This window comes from Chlorocebus sabaeus, chromosome 11 (assembly GCF_047675955.1).
Source record: "Chlorocebus sabaeus isolate Y175 chromosome 11, mChlSab1.0.hap1, whole genome shotgun sequence".
NCBI classification, from domain to species: domain Eukaryota; kingdom Metazoa; phylum Chordata; class Mammalia; order Primates; family Cercopithecidae; genus Chlorocebus; species Chlorocebus sabaeus.
The window spans coordinates 104,908,672-104,925,940 of record NC_132914.1 but is presented as its reverse complement, the minus strand read 5'-3'; the positions used below and the strand labels follow the sequence as shown (position 1 = coordinate 104,925,940).

The 17,269-nt window shown below is 42.4% G+C and overlaps 1 protein-coding gene across 3 annotated transcripts in view; it reads left to right on the top strand.

Moving 5' to 3' along the window:
• The first annotated feature begins 754 nt into the window (after positions 1-754).
• PRDM4 (PR/SET domain 4) overlaps positions 755-17,269 on the top strand; it is a 28,010-nt gene continuing 11,495 nt past the window's right edge. The window contains exons 1-7 of one of the 3 annotated variants that reach the window (XM_037996582.2): positions 755-867; positions 1,242-1,509; positions 5,037-5,170; positions 7,899-8,084; positions 9,570-10,364; positions 14,927-15,076; positions 16,675-16,814. In XM_037996582.2, coding sequence (XP_037852510.2) covers positions 1,499-1,509; positions 5,037-5,170; positions 7,899-8,084; positions 9,570-10,364; positions 14,927-15,076; positions 16,675-16,814 — 1,416 coding nt within the window. In that variant the 5' untranslated portion in view covers positions 755-867; positions 1,242-1,498. Of the gene's footprint in view, positions 1,052-1,241; positions 1,510-5,036; positions 5,171-7,898; positions 8,085-9,569; positions 10,365-14,926; positions 15,077-16,674; positions 16,815-17,269 lie in introns of all 3 variants that reach the window. The other 2 variants (XM_008004564.3, XM_008004563.3) reach the window with 2 other exon arrangements.

Here is a 17,269-nt window from a genome sequence, read left to right as displayed (position 1 = left end):
CCAAAACGTTGCATGTGCCTCTACCTTTTCATATTAGATTGAATTTTCAAAATTCATCAGTCCCCACTAGATTGCAGGCAGGTGAAGTTCAGGGCTTGTGCCTTGCTGTGTATCCCTAGGTTTGAGATCTAATTTAACAAACGCTTTGTGAATGAGAGGAAGAATCCCTGGATCTGCTGTTCTGCTGGTGTAAGGGAGCCACCAGGCAGTGTGGTGTAGTTTCAACGTCTACTGCTCAGGAGCTTGGGACCATTTTCCTTTAAAGCCATCTCGGTACTCCGAGCGTTAGGCACAGTGCCTGGCGCGCAGTAGAGAACTAAGGGCAGAGAAAAGGGGAAGGAAATTTGTTTAAAATCCCAAACCCCAGCATTTACGACGGGAAGCAGGCAAACTGGACAGCCTTCAGGCGTAGCAGACGGCGAAAAATATTCAGGATAGAATCTCAATTCCTCCTGGGCAGCAGAGGCAACTCTTGGGGCCAAATCCCGTACTTCGAATTTTGGGGACTTTGTGTGGACCCATGCTTCTCTAGTAGGGGAATGTCATGAAGACTGAAATCTTGAGTCTGCGGGATTCAGGGGATTCAAAACTCACTCCCTGCAGGTATAGCAACCCTGGTCGCCTAGCAACCACAGGTCGATCGCTCGGCGCTCGATTCTAGCCGGCCGGATGGAGACGCAGAGCTCGCGGCGGAGCCTTTCGCGGCCAGCGCGTCTGCCGCGCGCACGCGCGGAGAGGCCTGGGCTGGGAGAGGGGTGAGGCGGTTCGCGGGCGCAGCTTGCGGGCTGCGGCGGGGAGGGCGCACGCACGGGGGGCGGAGCGGCGGATGCCGAGAGTGGCTGAGGAGCCGGAAACGCGCCGCGGAGGGTGCGGCCGTGAGGAAGCAGCGGGCCGGGCAGGGCCGGGCCGGGCCGGGCCGGGCGGGAAACGTTAGGGCAACGGCCCCTGGGGTGAGGGGGCCGAGGGGACGGGCAGGGCCCCGAGGCGAACTCTGCCCGGATGAGGAACAAAGCAGTGGGGCAGGCGCGCGCGCCCCCAGCGCAGCTGTCAGGTGGGCTGCGCGCGGGCCCAGCCGGAGCGGGGCGGGGAGAGGCGGCCCGGCCTGCAGGCCCCCGGCCGGCGGGCTAATCCGCAGCCCTTGGGAAGCGGTGTCGGCAGCGCCTGGGGCTCTCAGGTGGCTAGAAGATGGGAGCTGCGACCTCGTTGTGGTTTTGGTGACCGCTCTTGTCCCACTCCCCCAGGTTGGGCAGCCCCTCTCCCGAAGCTTCTGGACGGAAGGCCCCGGGTGTTCCCCGACATGCCCCAACCCGTGACGGGGTGCACGGCCACCGGCCGTCGGGAGAAGTTGGGCGGCCCCGGGCGACCCCGGGGACGAGTGGCCGCGTCGGTGCAGCGGTTGTGAGCAAGATGCGGTAGCACGTGACCCTGGAACGCAAACCCTGATGCCTGTTCCCCACCACCCGAGCGCTCCTTTCTCTTGACATTTGGCCCCAAGCCGATGCATCACAGGTGAGTAGGGAGGTGGGCTTCAGCACTGGTGACATCTTTGGAAACTATCTAGCAAGTGAGTGTCCAGGGTCAGTGCCGTTGTTTTTGGTGCCATTAAGAAGGTTACAGGTGTGATTTGCAAAGGGAACAAGAAATCCAGAAACAAGTATTGGATGGAATGTAATCTCGTGCATCCTAATTTACTCCACATGTGAAAAGTTGTTCCCAATAGCCACACGTTTATTGTTGGCTTGTTGACACCTTTTTCCTGTGTCTTTCAGTTATTTGAGCGTTTAATATATTTTTCTAGATTCCAACGTGTATTATTATCTCATTATGCTTCACCTTGAGTTTTGCTGGTATGGCAGGGACGATAGAGTGAGGGAATTAAGTTCTTAATTCTGCAAGCTTCGTGCTGATGTTTAAAGTACTTTTAAGTACAGAAGCAGGCCAAAGAAATTGTTGTATTTGGCTGTTTTTTCAAGACCCTTTCAAAGGCCATATGTTTAGAATGAAGAAGATAAGGCACAAATTCATTGAAATTATTGAAGCCCCACTTTGCAAAGTGGCTGCATTTCAGTTAGTTTTATATTTTATGCGAAGAGGTGTAAAATCAGCACCTGGCAGATGGTTGCATAGATCAATTAGAAACACACACATAAAGTGCAGAACTGTGTAGGAAATTATTTTACCCTAAATGAGTAGGTAAGATAGAGCTTAGTATCTTGATTCTTGCCATCTTCCGGGATTGCTTCTTAGAATCTCATAGGAGAAAGAAAATGAGAATAGAATTGCATTTTAGAATGAGAAAGTCTTATGAGGATCATATTGTACATTCCCTTCATCTGCCTTCTCTCTGTGGGATACTCATTACCTTTGGTTTATGGCTGCTGAGGTCATCACGTTTTAGTGACTCACAACAAAGCAGAAATCTGCTGAGCCTCTCGCATTAAACTCTGGTTTGAGAAGGCCTAGGACTCAACCTAGAAACACCATGCTGATTTTTATCTTGAGATTAAATAAATATTCAGGAATTTTCAGAATGAGAGTTGAAGGTGCAGACCTGTAGTTGTACTTTTAAAAAATATTGTAACCAATTTGTTAAGTAGGCTGTTATGGCTGTAGTGATTGTAGTGTTTTAATTATGGTTGTAGCTATAAAGAGTTATGGGAAAAGTCTGTTTTAAATCAACTCAAGCCCGGCAGCTTTCAAAATTAAGGAGATATGTTTTCTTTAGGCTACAGGGATTGTTTGCTTTTTTTTTTGTTTTTAAGACACGGTCTCACTCTGTCACCCCGGTTGGAGTGTAGAAGTGCAAGCAGAGCTCACTGCAGCCCCGACTTCCCCGCTTCAGTCTCCCCTGTAGCTGGAACCACCAGCCTGGCTAAGTTTGAAAAAAAAATGTTTAGTAGAGACAGGGGTCTCACTGTGTTGCCTAGGGAGGTCTCCAGCTCCTGGGCTCAAGTGATCCTTCTGCCTTGGCCTCCCGAAGTGCTGGGATTACAGGTGTAAGTCACCACACCTGGCCTGCTTTATAGTCTAATAAAAACTTATTAGCATGCTGTTCTTCGTAAGGTGTACCTTATTTGCCAGGTGCTTCTAGCTGTCTTTCTGATAAGGATGATGAGTTAGCATTGCTCCATCCAATTAGAAAAAACAATTCAGAATGTCTGTTCTATACAAGGTGCTACGTTGGCCTTTTACATTTTATTGATGTCTTAGAGCTTAGTTTTATGGGATACATGGCCAGGGAAAAGGGTGAAACTTATGGGTGTATCATAATGCAGGAAACAGGTCTATGTGGAACTTTAAATATACGCCACAATATAAGTAGATAGGCCCTAATGTATTGCAACTGTGTAAAAGGCAATATAGTTCCTTTATTGTAATGTCTTTTTCTTACTATAGTTAAGAGCTTTGGTTTCTTAAATTAGATCTGAATTTAAATCCCAACTCTCCTTACTGGTTATGTGATTCTGGGTTAAGTTTCTTAGCATCACTGAATTTTAAGTTTCCTCATCTTTAAAGTGGAATTAAGAATAATACCGACCTCCAGCCTGGACAACATAGGGAGACCCCATCTCTTCAAAATAAAAACAGATTAGCCAGGCATGGTGGCACATGCCTGTGGTTCCAGCTACTTGGGGGGCTGAAGTGGGAGGATCTCATGAGCCTAGAAGATAGAGGCTGCAGTCAGCTGTGATCATGCCGCTGCATTCCAGCTTGCAGCGACTGAGCAAGACCCTGTCTCAAAAACAAAAACAAAAGGATTAAGAGAGATAGTTACATGTAAATCACTTAGCCCAATACGTAGCACATGGTAAGGGAGCCATAAATTTTAGCTATTATTATTTTCAGGTTGATTGATAAAATGGCGTTGCCATTTTTCAGAATTAAAAACCTATTTAGATTTGATTTCACTGCTGAGGAATATGTAACCTCATTTGATTCCTCTTCTCTGCTTCTCTGCTTCAGCCCTCCCATACGCAGAGAATAATTCATTATTATGATGCTCAGTGTAAGGACTGGAGGTCATTAGAGAGCCCCTTTTGGATAACCTATTGGCTAGCCTAGTGGTTCTATAATGTTTGTAATATGGCGGTCTCTGAATTCTGATAAAATAACTAATACTTTTTGATAACAGCCTTCAGTGCTGTTTTATTCAAATCAGTATTACTCTTATTCGAAAGACATTTGTAATGGCAGTGCAAGATGGATTGCATAGAAAAGGTGATTCCTAGATTCTCCACCTTGCCAAAAATAGTCTGTAGTTAAAAAAAAGTTTGGTGCAATGAAAAACTTTTTGGCAGTGTTTTGCAGTTTAATCTGTGTTCTTTCACTTAACAGCTATGTGATTTGGGGCATATGACGTGGCCTCTTTGAGCCATAATTCCCTCATCTATCTTACGTTGCAGTATTGGTGTGAGGATTTGAAGTCATTTTAAATGCAGTGGTAGCAAAGCTTGCATAGTGACCCTCAATATATGGAGGACATTAATATTAGGACATTAAAAACTAATACAGAATCTTAGTAAACTGTTTCTGAATGGGGAAAATATGGTGCTTTTCATATCATTGATAATTTGGATCTTTAACTCCTATTGGAAATGATAAGTAAAATTTATTTGAGTAAGTTAAAATGCACTGCCTAAAAAACTACTGGTTTGAAATAATAAGCCATTTGGAGAGAAATAAATATTGTAAAAGACGAAGCTTGAGTGATGTAAAAAAAACAAACTGTCATTGCCATGTGCTCTAAGGATTGCAAACCTTGCTTTAGATGGTGTGCCTAGAGTTTCGAGCAAGGCAGAATTCAGATCCTATTTCTGCTATGTGACATTGAATTGAGTTTTTTAATGTCTCAATCTCAGTTTTCTTATCAGTAGAAAGAATATGGCACTAGCTGTCTAAGAGAATTGTTGAGTGTAAAAGTGAATAGTTGGCCAAGTCCCATTTTCCCATCCCCACTGTTTCAGTTTCTTCAGTATCTTAATACAGAGTCATCGGAGTAAATTTTTGCGTAACTAGTTGTGTGTGTTCTTTTCTAGAATGAATGAAATGAACCTGAGCCCAGTGGGGATGGAGCAGCTGACTTCATCCTCTGTGAGCAATGCCTTGCCAGTCTCAGGAAGTCACCTGGGATTGGCTGCCTCACCCACTCACAGTGCCATCCCTGCCCCAGGTGAGTGGTAAGGGAGACCTACTGCCTTCAACATTTAACTGTGTTATCAATTCTAAATGGAGTCTAGAAGAGATCAGAGCCCCTTTAAGGGTAGAAGGGAGAAGGTAAGCAGGCCTGAATGGTGGTTCAACATGTGATAGGTAATGGAAAAGAAGGTTTTTGTAGAGGTAGAATATTAGAATTCTAGTGAATAGTAGTAGCAGTTTTTTTCTGATAGTCCTCTTCTAAGTTGGTAGCTTTTTGTCTAGAGCTGTAATTAACTTGGCATTTTATTTAGGGTTGCCCATTCATCTGGTTCACACTTTAGTACTCTGTCCCTGGGTTAATAGAAGAGAATCAGTTAAAGTTACTCTAATAACTCTTCCCAGAGAGCATGGGGAATTGGGCTTTATATTCCACTGGGTTTGAAATTAAATGGCAATAACTGCAGGTGCACCAGGTCTAAAATTATGTGGAAAGCAGTGTGGTACTTTTACATGGGGCTTTTACATGGAACGCCTCATGAGCCTCCATACACAGCAAAATAGTATAGGAAAAATTCTCTCTTCCTATCACTGTACTTTTTTTTTTTCTTTTTTAAAACGGAATGTCGCTCTGTCATCCAGGCTGGAGTGCAGGGGCACGATCTCAGCTGACGGCAACCTTTGCTTCCCAGGTTCAAATGATTCTCCTGCTTTGGCCTCTGGAGTAGCTGGGATTATAGGCACGTGCCAGTATACCTGGCTAATTTTCTTTCTTTCTTTTCTTTTTTTTTTGAGATGGAGTTTTGCTCTTACTGCCCAAGCTGGAGTGCAGTGGTGTGATCTCGCCTCACTGCAACCTCCACCTCCCGGGTTGAAGCAATTCTCCTGCCTCAGCATCCCGAGTAGCTGGGACTATAGGCACGTGCCACCACGCTCGACTAATTTTTTGTATTTTTAGTAGAAACAGGGTTTCACCATATTAGCCAGGCTGGTCTTAAACTCCTGACCTCAGGCGATCTGCCCTCCTTGGCCTCCCAGAGTGCTGGGATTACAGGCGTGAGCTACCATGCCAGCCATCACTGTACTTTTAAAACCTTTTTTCTACCTAGCTTCATTTCCTTATTCCATTGAAATGGAATATAAATGAATAAATATCCTATTGATTATTACAATGATAAGCTGTCAGTTCTTTAGGATCAATGACATTGTAATGTATTGGACTTTCTTTGTCAAAAGTAGGAGTTAGTGTAAATAAATCTGTATCTTGTTTAAATAGTTCTCTAAAGAGAATTACTTGCTTAATTAATAAAATGCAGCAGTTAAATAAGATTCATCGAAACTAGGGTCTCTTCACATTTAAGTGTCCACAAAAGAAATTTTAAAAAATTATTAGTGGTTAACCCATTTGATTGTTTTGTAGGCATTCCTTTTAGTGGGCACTCTTGTTAAGGAGGAAAACTTGTTAAAAAAATATTGCCAACCAGGCACAGTGGCTCACGCCTGCAATCCTTGCACTTCAAGAAGCCAAGACAGCAGGATCACTTGAGCCCAGGAGTTCAAGATCAGCCTGGGTAACATAAGGAGACCCATCCCTGCAAAGAAAAAAATAAAAATTAGCCGGGCATGGTAGCACATGCCTGTAGTCCTAGCTATGTAGGAGCTACGTAGGAGGCTGAGATGGGAGGGCCACTTGAGCCCGGAAAGCTGAGGCTGCGTGAGCCATGATCATGCTGCTGTGCTCCAGCCTGGGCAACATAGCAAAACCTTGTCTCAAAAAAAAAAAAATATTGCCCCTGGCAAAAATATGCCAATCAGCACTGACCTAGTTGATGGGTATTTATTATGATACTTAAGCACAGTAAAAGTCACTTCACTTTGGAAGTACATATAAGTCAAAGTAGATACAATCTCACATTTAAAGTTTTTTTAATCACAAAGTATAGCATATATACAAAAGATTGTATGAAAATGTACATGTACAGTTTTACATCTAACTAAATTACGTTATTTTCCAGGTAGAAATGAAATATTCTCACCATATAAAATGGTAAATATAATAAAGTTTAAAAAATACCAAAACAATGTCATACTATCGCTACCTAGGGACCACTCCTGTGAATATTTTATGTTTCCATTTTTTTCTCTATATGATTTGTTTTCTTGTGTTTAAACTCGGTTTTTAATTCTAAATTAAATATTTTCGCTGAGCACGGTGGCAGTCCCAGCACTCTGGGAGGCTGAGGTGGGTGCATCACTCAAGGCCAGAAGTTCGAGACCAGCCTGGCCAACATGGTGAAACCCTGTCTCTAGCAAAAATACAAAAATTAGCCGAGTGTGGTGGTGTGTGCCTGTAATCCCAGCTACTCAAGAGGTTGAGGTAGGAGAATCGCTTGAACCCTACCTCAAGGCGGAGATTGCAGTGAGCCGAGATCACACCACTGCACTCCAGCCTGGGCAACAAAGCAAGACTCCGTCTCAAATCAATCGATAATTAATTAATATTTTGGTATTTAAGCACGATACAGACAATTGGAGTATTAACTTCCCAGTTTAGAGCTAACTTAAAAACTATCTTTGGGACTACGACTACTTTGTTTAGGACTATTTGTGGATATTTGCACATCATCTATCTAAGGATGAAAAGGGGTACTAGGTGAGATTTTTGCCCATATGTAAAAACCTTTCTAAGAATTTAGCCAGTGGTTGTCGTGAGAACTTTTAATTACCTATTTTCTTTTAACTGAGAAAAAAATTTTGTTTCGTAGGCCTCCCAGTGGCAATTCCAAATCTGGGTCCCTCCCTGAGCTCTCTGCCTTCTGCTCTGTCTCTAATGCTCCCAATGGGTATTGGAGATCGAGGGGTGATGTGTGGGTTACCTGAAAGAAACTACACCCTACCTCCACCACCTTACCCTCACCTGGAGAGCAGTTATTTCAGAACCATTCTACCTGGTAAGTGTTACAGTTATTTGGGATGTTAGAAAAAAAGAATGGCGCCAGCTTTTAAGCTTAGTTCCTGAAGATCTGAATAACACTTTTTTCTGTTTGTCACTATTAGATATTAATCTCTAGGCAGGAAAAATATCTTTGTTTATATTTATGTACTTTTCCTCTTAAAATGTGCATATAACACATTGTTAATACAGTTCGACTAAGCTGAATTTCTTAATTGCACATAATTTTTCTTCTTTTTCTTCCAGTATCTCATTCAGTCTTTATAATTCTGCAGCTATAATTCCAGTCAAGCAGTACAGAGAGAGTCTCTCTCTCTCTCTCTCTCTCTTTCTCTCTTTCTTTTGGAGATGGAGTCTCACTGTGTTGCCCAGGCTGGACTGGAACTCCTGGGCTTAAGTGATCCTCTCACCTCAGACTCTTGAGTAGCTGGGACTACAGGCACATGCCTGCCTTGAGACCATACCATACTCTCTTTCTTTTTTATAAATAACTTTTTTTAAAAAGATGGGGTTTTGGCATTTTGCCCAGGCTGGTCTCGAACTCCTGCACTGAAGCCATATGCCCACTCCAGCATCCCAAAATGCTGGGATTACAGGCATGAGCCACTGTGCCTGGCCCAAGACCATACTTTCTATACAATTGTTTATCTTTACTTTTTTCACTTTATCTTTTTCTCTGCTGTTACATGGGTATTTTCCTTTGCTGCTACGTGGTTTTCATAATTATCCTTTTTAATGGTGCATTACTTTCTACTGAATGGGTATTTGATGGTTTATTATCTTTATTGTTGGACAGTTTGGTTTTTCCAGCTTTCATTACCATTGTAACGCTCTTGTGAATGTCTTTATGTATAATATTTGCAAAATGGATTTAGAGAAGAGTACCATAAGTGGAATTTCTTATACAAGAGGGTATTAACATTTTTGAGGTTCTTAATATATATACTTCACAAAGAAGTTTTAGCAGTTTACATTCCCACTGGCAGTTTAGTAAGTGTCATTTCACCACATCCTCCCAAGCACAAGTGTTAATTTGTTTTGTTTTAATAAAACAGGTACAATTGTGACTTGTATTAAATAGTTTGTGTTATAATAGTTTAACTATATTAAATTGTATTTAATTAAGTTTTATTTTTCACGTAGAAGATCCGTTCTTAAATCATTTTACCTTTTAATAATTAGTAGAGCAAATTTTACGCCTTAGGACCCAGGAATTGCAGCCATATGTATTTTAAAGGCAGTGTTTTCGTTAGTGATTCCCAGTTAGCTTCAAAGGAACATAGTTAACTTTTTAAGGATTTTTGAGTTTTACAGGAAAAACTCAATTATGGTATATGTTTGTTGCTATTTATAAAATAATGTGTATTGATTAAAGAAGCAGGAGATTATTTGAACTTAGTAATATTTGTAAGGAAATAGCTTCTAGTGCTTGGAATTCTTCAATAATGTACTAAAAGTCTCTGATATCTTTTCCTTTTCTCAGGCATTTTATCTTATTTAGCTGACAGACCACCTCCTCAGTACATCCACCCCAACTCTATAAATGTTGATGGTAATACAGCATTATCTATCACCAATAACCCTTCATCACTAGATCCCTATCAGTCCAATGGAAATGTTGGATTAGAACCAGGCATTGTTTCAATAGATTCTCGCTCTGTGAACACACATGGTGCCCAAAGTCTTCATCCCAGTGATGGCCATGATGTGGCCTTGGACACGGCAATCACTATGGAGAACGTTTCTAGGGTTACCAGCCCAATTTCGACAGATGGAATGGCAGAGGAGCTTACAATGGACGGTGTTGCAGGCGACCATTCCCAAATCCCAACTGGCTCCAGAAGTCATGAACCTCTGTCTGTGGATTCTGTGAGCAACAACCTTGCAGCAGACGCTGTAGGACATGGTGGTGTGATACCCATGCATGGGAATGGCCTGGAGCTCCCTGTGGTCATGGAGACAGACCACATTGCAAGTCGGGTCAATGGCATGTCTGACAGTGCCCTCAGTGACTCCATCCACACTGTGGCCATGAGCACCAACTCTGTAAGCGTGGCACTCTCTACCTCACACAACCTTGCCTCCCTAGAATCTGTTTCACTCCATGAAGTTGGCCTCAGCCTAGAACCTGTGGCTGTCTCCTCCATCACCCAGGAGGTTGCTATGGGGACAGGTCATGTAGATGTATCTTCAGACAGTCTTTCTTTTGTACCACCTTCGCTGCAAATGGAAGACTCCAATTCAAACAAGGAAAACATGGCAACCTTGTTTACAATTTGTGAGTGTGCTTAGCCTTTCTTTTTTGGAAATATTCATAAAAAGGGCCACCATCCCTAACAAGTCACAAAGTTTGGCATTAAGGGAGTATAGAAAGTAACTAGACCTTGGAACTTTTCTTTGCCTTGGTATTGTCCCTTATATTAATGTGGTGCTTTTTCTTCAAGTAAGCCAAATGATATACATGCATTTAGTTGGTTCTTACAGCATCCTCCTGAATAAATTAAATGTGAAGTAGTCATTTTTGTATTTTGCAGATAAGCTTAGCATGCGGTAGTGTGTGCCTGTAGTCCCAGCTATTCTGGAGGCAGGGGCAGGAGGGTTGCTTGAGCCCAGGAGTTTCAGGCTATAGTGGGCTGTGATCACACCTGTGAATAGTACTGCACTCTATCCTGGGCAACAAAGTGAGACCCTGTCTCTGAAAAACAATCCTAATGATAATACAGTATTTTTTTTAAAAAGGTCAGTTTAGCCCAGTAATAGTTAAGGTATTTCCCAAGATTTCACAAATAGAGAGTTACAGGGGTAAATTCTAGTAAAGTTGTTTGTGACATGCCTTGTGAAAATTATTAGGTCACTTTTATAACCCTATGGAAAAATGTAGGTGAATGTAAATGCATTTTTTTCTTTGCTCAGGGTGCATATAAATTATTATGCTTGGGCATGTAAAAGTTTTTCTTACTGGGCAACAGCAACAAAAAGCAATATAAAAACAGTTGATTTACTAGTGTCACTACGTTTCATTCACGCAGGAAACATGTTGAGTGCTTATTTTATTTTATTGATAGGGTTTCTCTGTCGCCCAGGCTAGGGCACGTCTCACTGCAGCCTCAACCTCCTGGGCTCAAGCGATCCTCCCGCTTTAGCCTCCCGAGTAACTGGGACTGCAAGTGTGTACCACCACACCTGGCTACTTTTTAAATTTTTTGTAGAGATGGGGGTCTCGCTGTGTTGCCTTGGCTGGTCTTGAACTTGACTCAAGCATTCCTCCTGCCTCAGCTTCCCAGAGTGCTAGGATTACAGGTGTGAGCCATCATGCCGGGCTCTTTAGTGCTTACTATGTGGCAGCCTCTGCTAGATGCTAGGGATAGAACAATCTACCAAGAGATGGTGTGTGTACATACCTTTAAGGAGCTTACAGTCTGGTAGGAAGCATAGGAGACTGTTACAATACAGTGTAATAATAAGTGTGAAGATGGGATTAAGTGCATGGTACTAAAGTAGCCTGAAGGGGAGCAACTAGCCCGGCCATGGAAGGGTCAGGGAAGACTTAACCAAGGGAAGTAGCATACATCTTAGCACAGACCTTAAGGACAAGAAAGGTGTGGGCAGTTGAGAGTCAGGAAGACAGGAGTTGGCACCTGTAAGTGCCTAGAACCAAAAGAATCATGAGTGTTTCAGAACTGCTGAAGCATACAATGAGGGTGAGGAGAGGGGTCATGTGGTGAGAGAGAAGTAGGAGCCAGAACACAAAGGCTCTTTTAAGACCAGGTCAAGAGTTTTAGGGAGTAAGGGTTGGGGTAGGGCTTTTGCTGCAATGTGAGAATAAATTTGTTGAGAGGCAAGGAGGTGTGGAAGATACTGTAATTTATGGGAAAGGTGATGATTATCCAATCTAGAGTAGAGGTAATTAGGATGCAGAAGAGTAGAGGGCATTTTCAGAGATCCCAGTTGAGCTTATTGATTGGATAAAGTTGGAGGAGGGAAGGATTAAGGAGAAAACCCTGGTTTTTGGCTTCGGAAACTGGATAAGTAGAGAAGGCCATGCATTGGCTCACGCCTATAATCCCAGCACTTTGGGAGGCTGAGGCAGAAAGATCATTTGAGACCAGGAGTTCAAGATCAGCCTGGGCAACATAGTAAGACCCTGTCTCCGGAAAAACAAACAAACAGAAACTAAGTAGGTAGGGTAGTAGTAAACGGCAGAGGAGAATTCGATTTTGATTTTTATTATTTTGGGAGGAGTGATGATTAGTCAAGTTTTAGACATGTTGATTTCAGTGTCTGTAAGACACCCAGTAGAGATGTCTAATGAAAAGTTGTGTGTGGAGCTGAGAGAGATCTGTCTGGAAATATTTAAGAATTATCAACATTAAGATGTTATTTGTGTCTGTAGAAGTGGAACGGAATTATCTAGTAAGTGTGTGGAATGAGAAGAGGGCTAGGGATATCAAGATACAGCAGCAGAAGAGGAGCTTCCAAATAGACTCAACGGGAGCGCCAAAAATAGGAAGCCCAGAACCATTCAGTGCCACAAAATCCAGGCGATGGGGAGACTAGTTTTAACCTTTTAAAGTCTCAAATTTAGAATTTTAAAATGTTTTAATCGAAGAATGTAATGAATGTAAGGCTCATTAATTTAGCAGAAGGTAAGAGGTGGCCTAAACTTACTGATTTTTTTCCTGAGGGGGCAAATGGAACCTCTTCTAAGTGTTTGTGTGTTACAATGAGATATAATTTATGTATACATTTTAAATGTGCAATTTAGTGGTTTTTTGGTATATTTACAAGGCTGTGCAACCACCACCACTGTCTCCTTCCAAAACATTTTGGTCAACCTGTAAAGAAACTTCATAATCATTAGTCACTTCCCATTCCCTCCTTCTGCCTATTCTCAAGTTTTTGTATGAACATATGTTCTTGGATATTTAGGAGTGAAATTGATGTGTGTTTAACTTTTTGAGGGACTGCCGGACTGTTTTCCAAAGTGGCTGTGCCATGTTAGCATCTTAGCAGCAGTGGATGAGGGTTCTAATTTCTCTACATTTTTTTTTTTTTTTTTTTGCCAACAGTTAATTAATTTTTTTTTTTTTTTTTTGAGACGCAGTCTGGCTCTGTCACCCAGGCTGGTTGCAGTAGCGCAATTTCAGCTCACTGCAATCTCCACCTCCCGGGCTCAAGCCATCCTTCCACCTCAGCCTCTCCAGTAGCTGGGACTACAAGTGCTCGCCACCATGCCCGGCTGATTTTTTGTATTTTTGGTAGAGATGATTTGCCATGTTGCTATCTGGTCTCATGCATTCGAGACCAGCCTAGGCAACATGGCGAAACCCTGTCTCTACCAAAAGTATTAAAAAATCAGCCAGACGTGGTGGTGCATGCCTATGGTCCCAGCTACTCAGGAGGCTGAAGCAGGAACGCCACTGCACTCCAGCCTGGGTGACAGATCGGGACCCCATCTTAGAAAAAAAAAATAATAAGATAGATGACTGTGGTTCTGAGGTTTATGTATTCCAGCTATTTTGTGAATGGTTTTGGAGTTTGAACGTAATGGTTGAATAATAGTATCGTAAATACTGTTCTTTAGCAGAGTGGAAAGTGTAAAGAATAGAGCAAAACTGGAGGAGGACACTCATAAACTTGTGAAAATGAAGTTGTAGTTAGAATAGAGAACAATATATAAAGGCAGCATCCTCTCTGCCAATGCAGAAAGAAAGACCATATGAAAAATAAGAAACTAAGAATTTTAAGCAAATAATGTCTGCAAGAATACAATTCTGTCTGCCCTTTGAAAGAGCAGGCTGCAGATTGTTTTTGTCTTAAGAATGTGTCATCAAAACTTGGTTGACCATCTTATTTATAGTGAAGCAAAAGAGTGCAGTGGTGCAGCTGCTCTGACCCCAGTGGCCTATGTTCATAGCACAGTCAGAGCATAGGCACTGAGGTCAGAGCCAGCTGTACCACTGTGGCCATATTTTGGCTCTGCATAACAGCATTTCAACTCAGTTTCCTCTTACAGTTCAGAATTGGAATCTTTTGGACTTTAGGACGTCATACCTAAATGTATTATCTACTTAATGTAAGGGATAATGTACTTGATTGTTGAAGTAATATGGTGCTATTTTTTCTTTTATTATTTTTAACTTTTTTTTAAACAGACAGGATTTCACTATGTTACCCCAGATTGGTCTTGAACTCCTGGGCTCAAGTGATCCTCCCGCCTCAGCCTCCCAAACTGCTGGGTTTACTGGCATGAACCACCATACCCAGCCAATTTTTTGATCAATGTTTCTCTTATGCACTGAATAGGAAACTTGTCCTGTTGGATCAAAAGAAAAAAATCAGATCTTATTGAAGTCTGAAGAGTGGTGTAAGAGTGGATATATATGTTAGTGTAAGGAAGTGAGTCTTTGATCAGCATATCTCTGTTAGAACCATGCTTCTTACTGGATACATTTTAGTAATTAGCATTTACATTAAAACCTGGGGCTGGGCACGGTGGCTTACACCTGTAATCCCAGCATTTTGGGAGGCTGAGGCGGGTGGATCATCTGAAGTCAGGAGTTCCAGACAAGCCTGGCCAACATGAGGAAACCCCGTCTCTATTAGAAAAATTAGCCAGGTGTGGTAGCACATGCCTGTAGTCCCAGCTACATGGGAGGCTCAGACAGGAGAATCGCCTGAACCTGGGAGGCAGAGGTTGCAGTGAGCCAAGATCGCGCCATTGCCCTCCAGCCTGGGTGACAGAGCAAGACTCCGTCTCAAAAAACAAAAAAAGCCTGGTGGTAATTTAGCCTCCTTGAGCTAAACCCAATTTGTATTGCTCGAATTTGCCATCTACAGGGTGCACTCTCTGTGACCGCGCCTATCCCTCAGACTGTCCCGAACATGGACCAGTGACTTTTGTTCCTGACACTCCAATAGAGAGCAGAGCAAGGCTTTCTCTCCCAAAGCAGCTTGTTCTCCGTCAGTCAATTGTGGGAGCAGAAGTTGGTAAGAACCTTGGAACTGTAAAACACTGTTACATCTCTTCTTCCTTTGTAGGGTACAGTTATAAAAGTGGATGTGTATAATTTAGTAATTATTTGGACCAGAAGTCAATTTATGGCTTAAGGTTTATGCTTTTATGGAATATTAGTCTTGTCCACTGATGATAGCAATAAATCAAGTCAAAAACTTTATTGGGAAACCTCTCCTTTGTTAGAATCAGTATTGAGTAAAGCAAAAAGTCCTAGACTGAGTCTTTGAAGATTTTTATTCTCAACTGTCCCATCCACTAATAATTATTCTAACAACCCATTTCTTAAAACTTAGTTTCTTTTATAGAAACATGGAAAATTCACCACTGATAACCTTGACACAGATTTAGATCAAATGTTTGTAAATTGTATAATGCTCCTTAGAAAAAAGGAATAAAGAATGTAGATTGCCAGACTTTACCAATATTTGAATTTAGCATGGCTTCTGAGTTACTGTGACATTTCTTTGGAAATATAAAATTAGGTTCATTATTCTTTTAGCTGCAGTTTGGGTGTGAGTCATTTGAAAGCATCAGACAGTTTAGGTAAAATACAGCAGTGCTTTAAGCACAAAAGATTTTAGAAGTTTGATTTATTTCTATAGTAATTGCTTTATATTTTTACAATAGAATAATGTTTTCTGTTACTTTTAATATTTATTTATTTTTAAGAGACTGGGTCTCACTCTGTTGCCCAGGCTGGAGTGTGTTGGCCCGACATCTGGAGTGCAGTAACTTGAGTGCAGCCTGGACCTCCTGGGCTCAAGTAATCTTCCTGCCTCAGCCTTCCAAGTAGCTGGGACTACAGGCATGTGCAGTCATGCCCAGCTAATTTAAAAAAATATATTTTTTATGTAGAGACAGCATCTCACTATGTTGCCGAGGCTGGTTTTGAACTCCTGGCCTCAAGCAGTCCTGCCTTGGCCTCCCAGAGTGTTGGCTAATTATACGTGTGAGCTACCATGCCCAAACTTTTTTATATTTAACTCCAAAATAATGTATTTGGAGAGACATGGTAAGATTCCCTGTGGATAAAACTAGGTTCAGGAATTTCTGATACTGCTTCTTACTCAGCATTTATTGTGAGCCCTGTGTTATCTGTTCATTACATTTTATATACTTACAGGCTGGGACCCACAAGGCTTAGCCACTTCTGAGGAGTGCTAGCATATTGGTTTTTTTTTTTTTTTTTTGAGATGGAGTCTTGCTTTGTTGCCCAGGCTACAGTGCATTGGCCTGATCTCCACTCACTGCAACCTCCACCTCCCGGGTTCAAGCAATTCTCCAGCCTCAGCCTCCCAAGTAGCTGGGACTACAGGCGTGCACCACCACACCTAGCTAATTTTTGTATTTTTAGTAGAGACGGGATTTCACCCTGTTGGCAAAGCTGATCTCGAACTCCTGACCTCAGGTGATCCACCCACCTCGGCCTCCCAAAGTGCTGGGATTACAGGCATGAACCACCATGTCCAGCCTACATATTGGTTCTTAAGTTCACTGAAAATAAGATTCATTGCATGGGTGAAGCACCTCTGTCTTCTATATCCTGCTATTTAAATCATTGATTGTGTAGTTGGTGTCCTTCCACTGATAGGTGTATGGACTGGAGAAACCATTCCTGTGCGAACTTGCTTTGGGCCTCTAATTGGCCAGCAGAGTCACTCCATGGAAGTAGCAGAATGGACAGACAAGGCAGTTAACCATATCTGGAAGGTCAGTCCTGATGAAACTTTTCTGTGGCTTCTGGCTGTTTTTCTTAGTAAGAGGTAGTTTAAAAGTTATGATAAAGTCAAAATCAGCCAGAACTGATACAGTGCCATTCACTGGTCATCATTTATTTAATGTACTTTTTTTTTTTTTTTTTTTTTGAGACAGAGTCTTGCTCGTCGCCCAGGCTGGAGTACAGTGGTGCAATCTGGGCTCACTGCAAGCTCTGCATCCCGGGCTCATGCCATTCTCCTGCCTCAGCCTCCCAAGTAGCTGGGACTATAGGCACCTGCCACCATGCCCGGCTAATTTTTTGTATTTTTAGTAGAGATAGGGTTTCACCGTGTTAGCCAGATTGGTCTCGATCTCCTGACCTTGTGATCTGCCCACCTCGGCCTCCCAAAGTGCATTCATCATTCTTGGTAGCCAAGTTATAATATACAGCAAAACACCAGGTACTG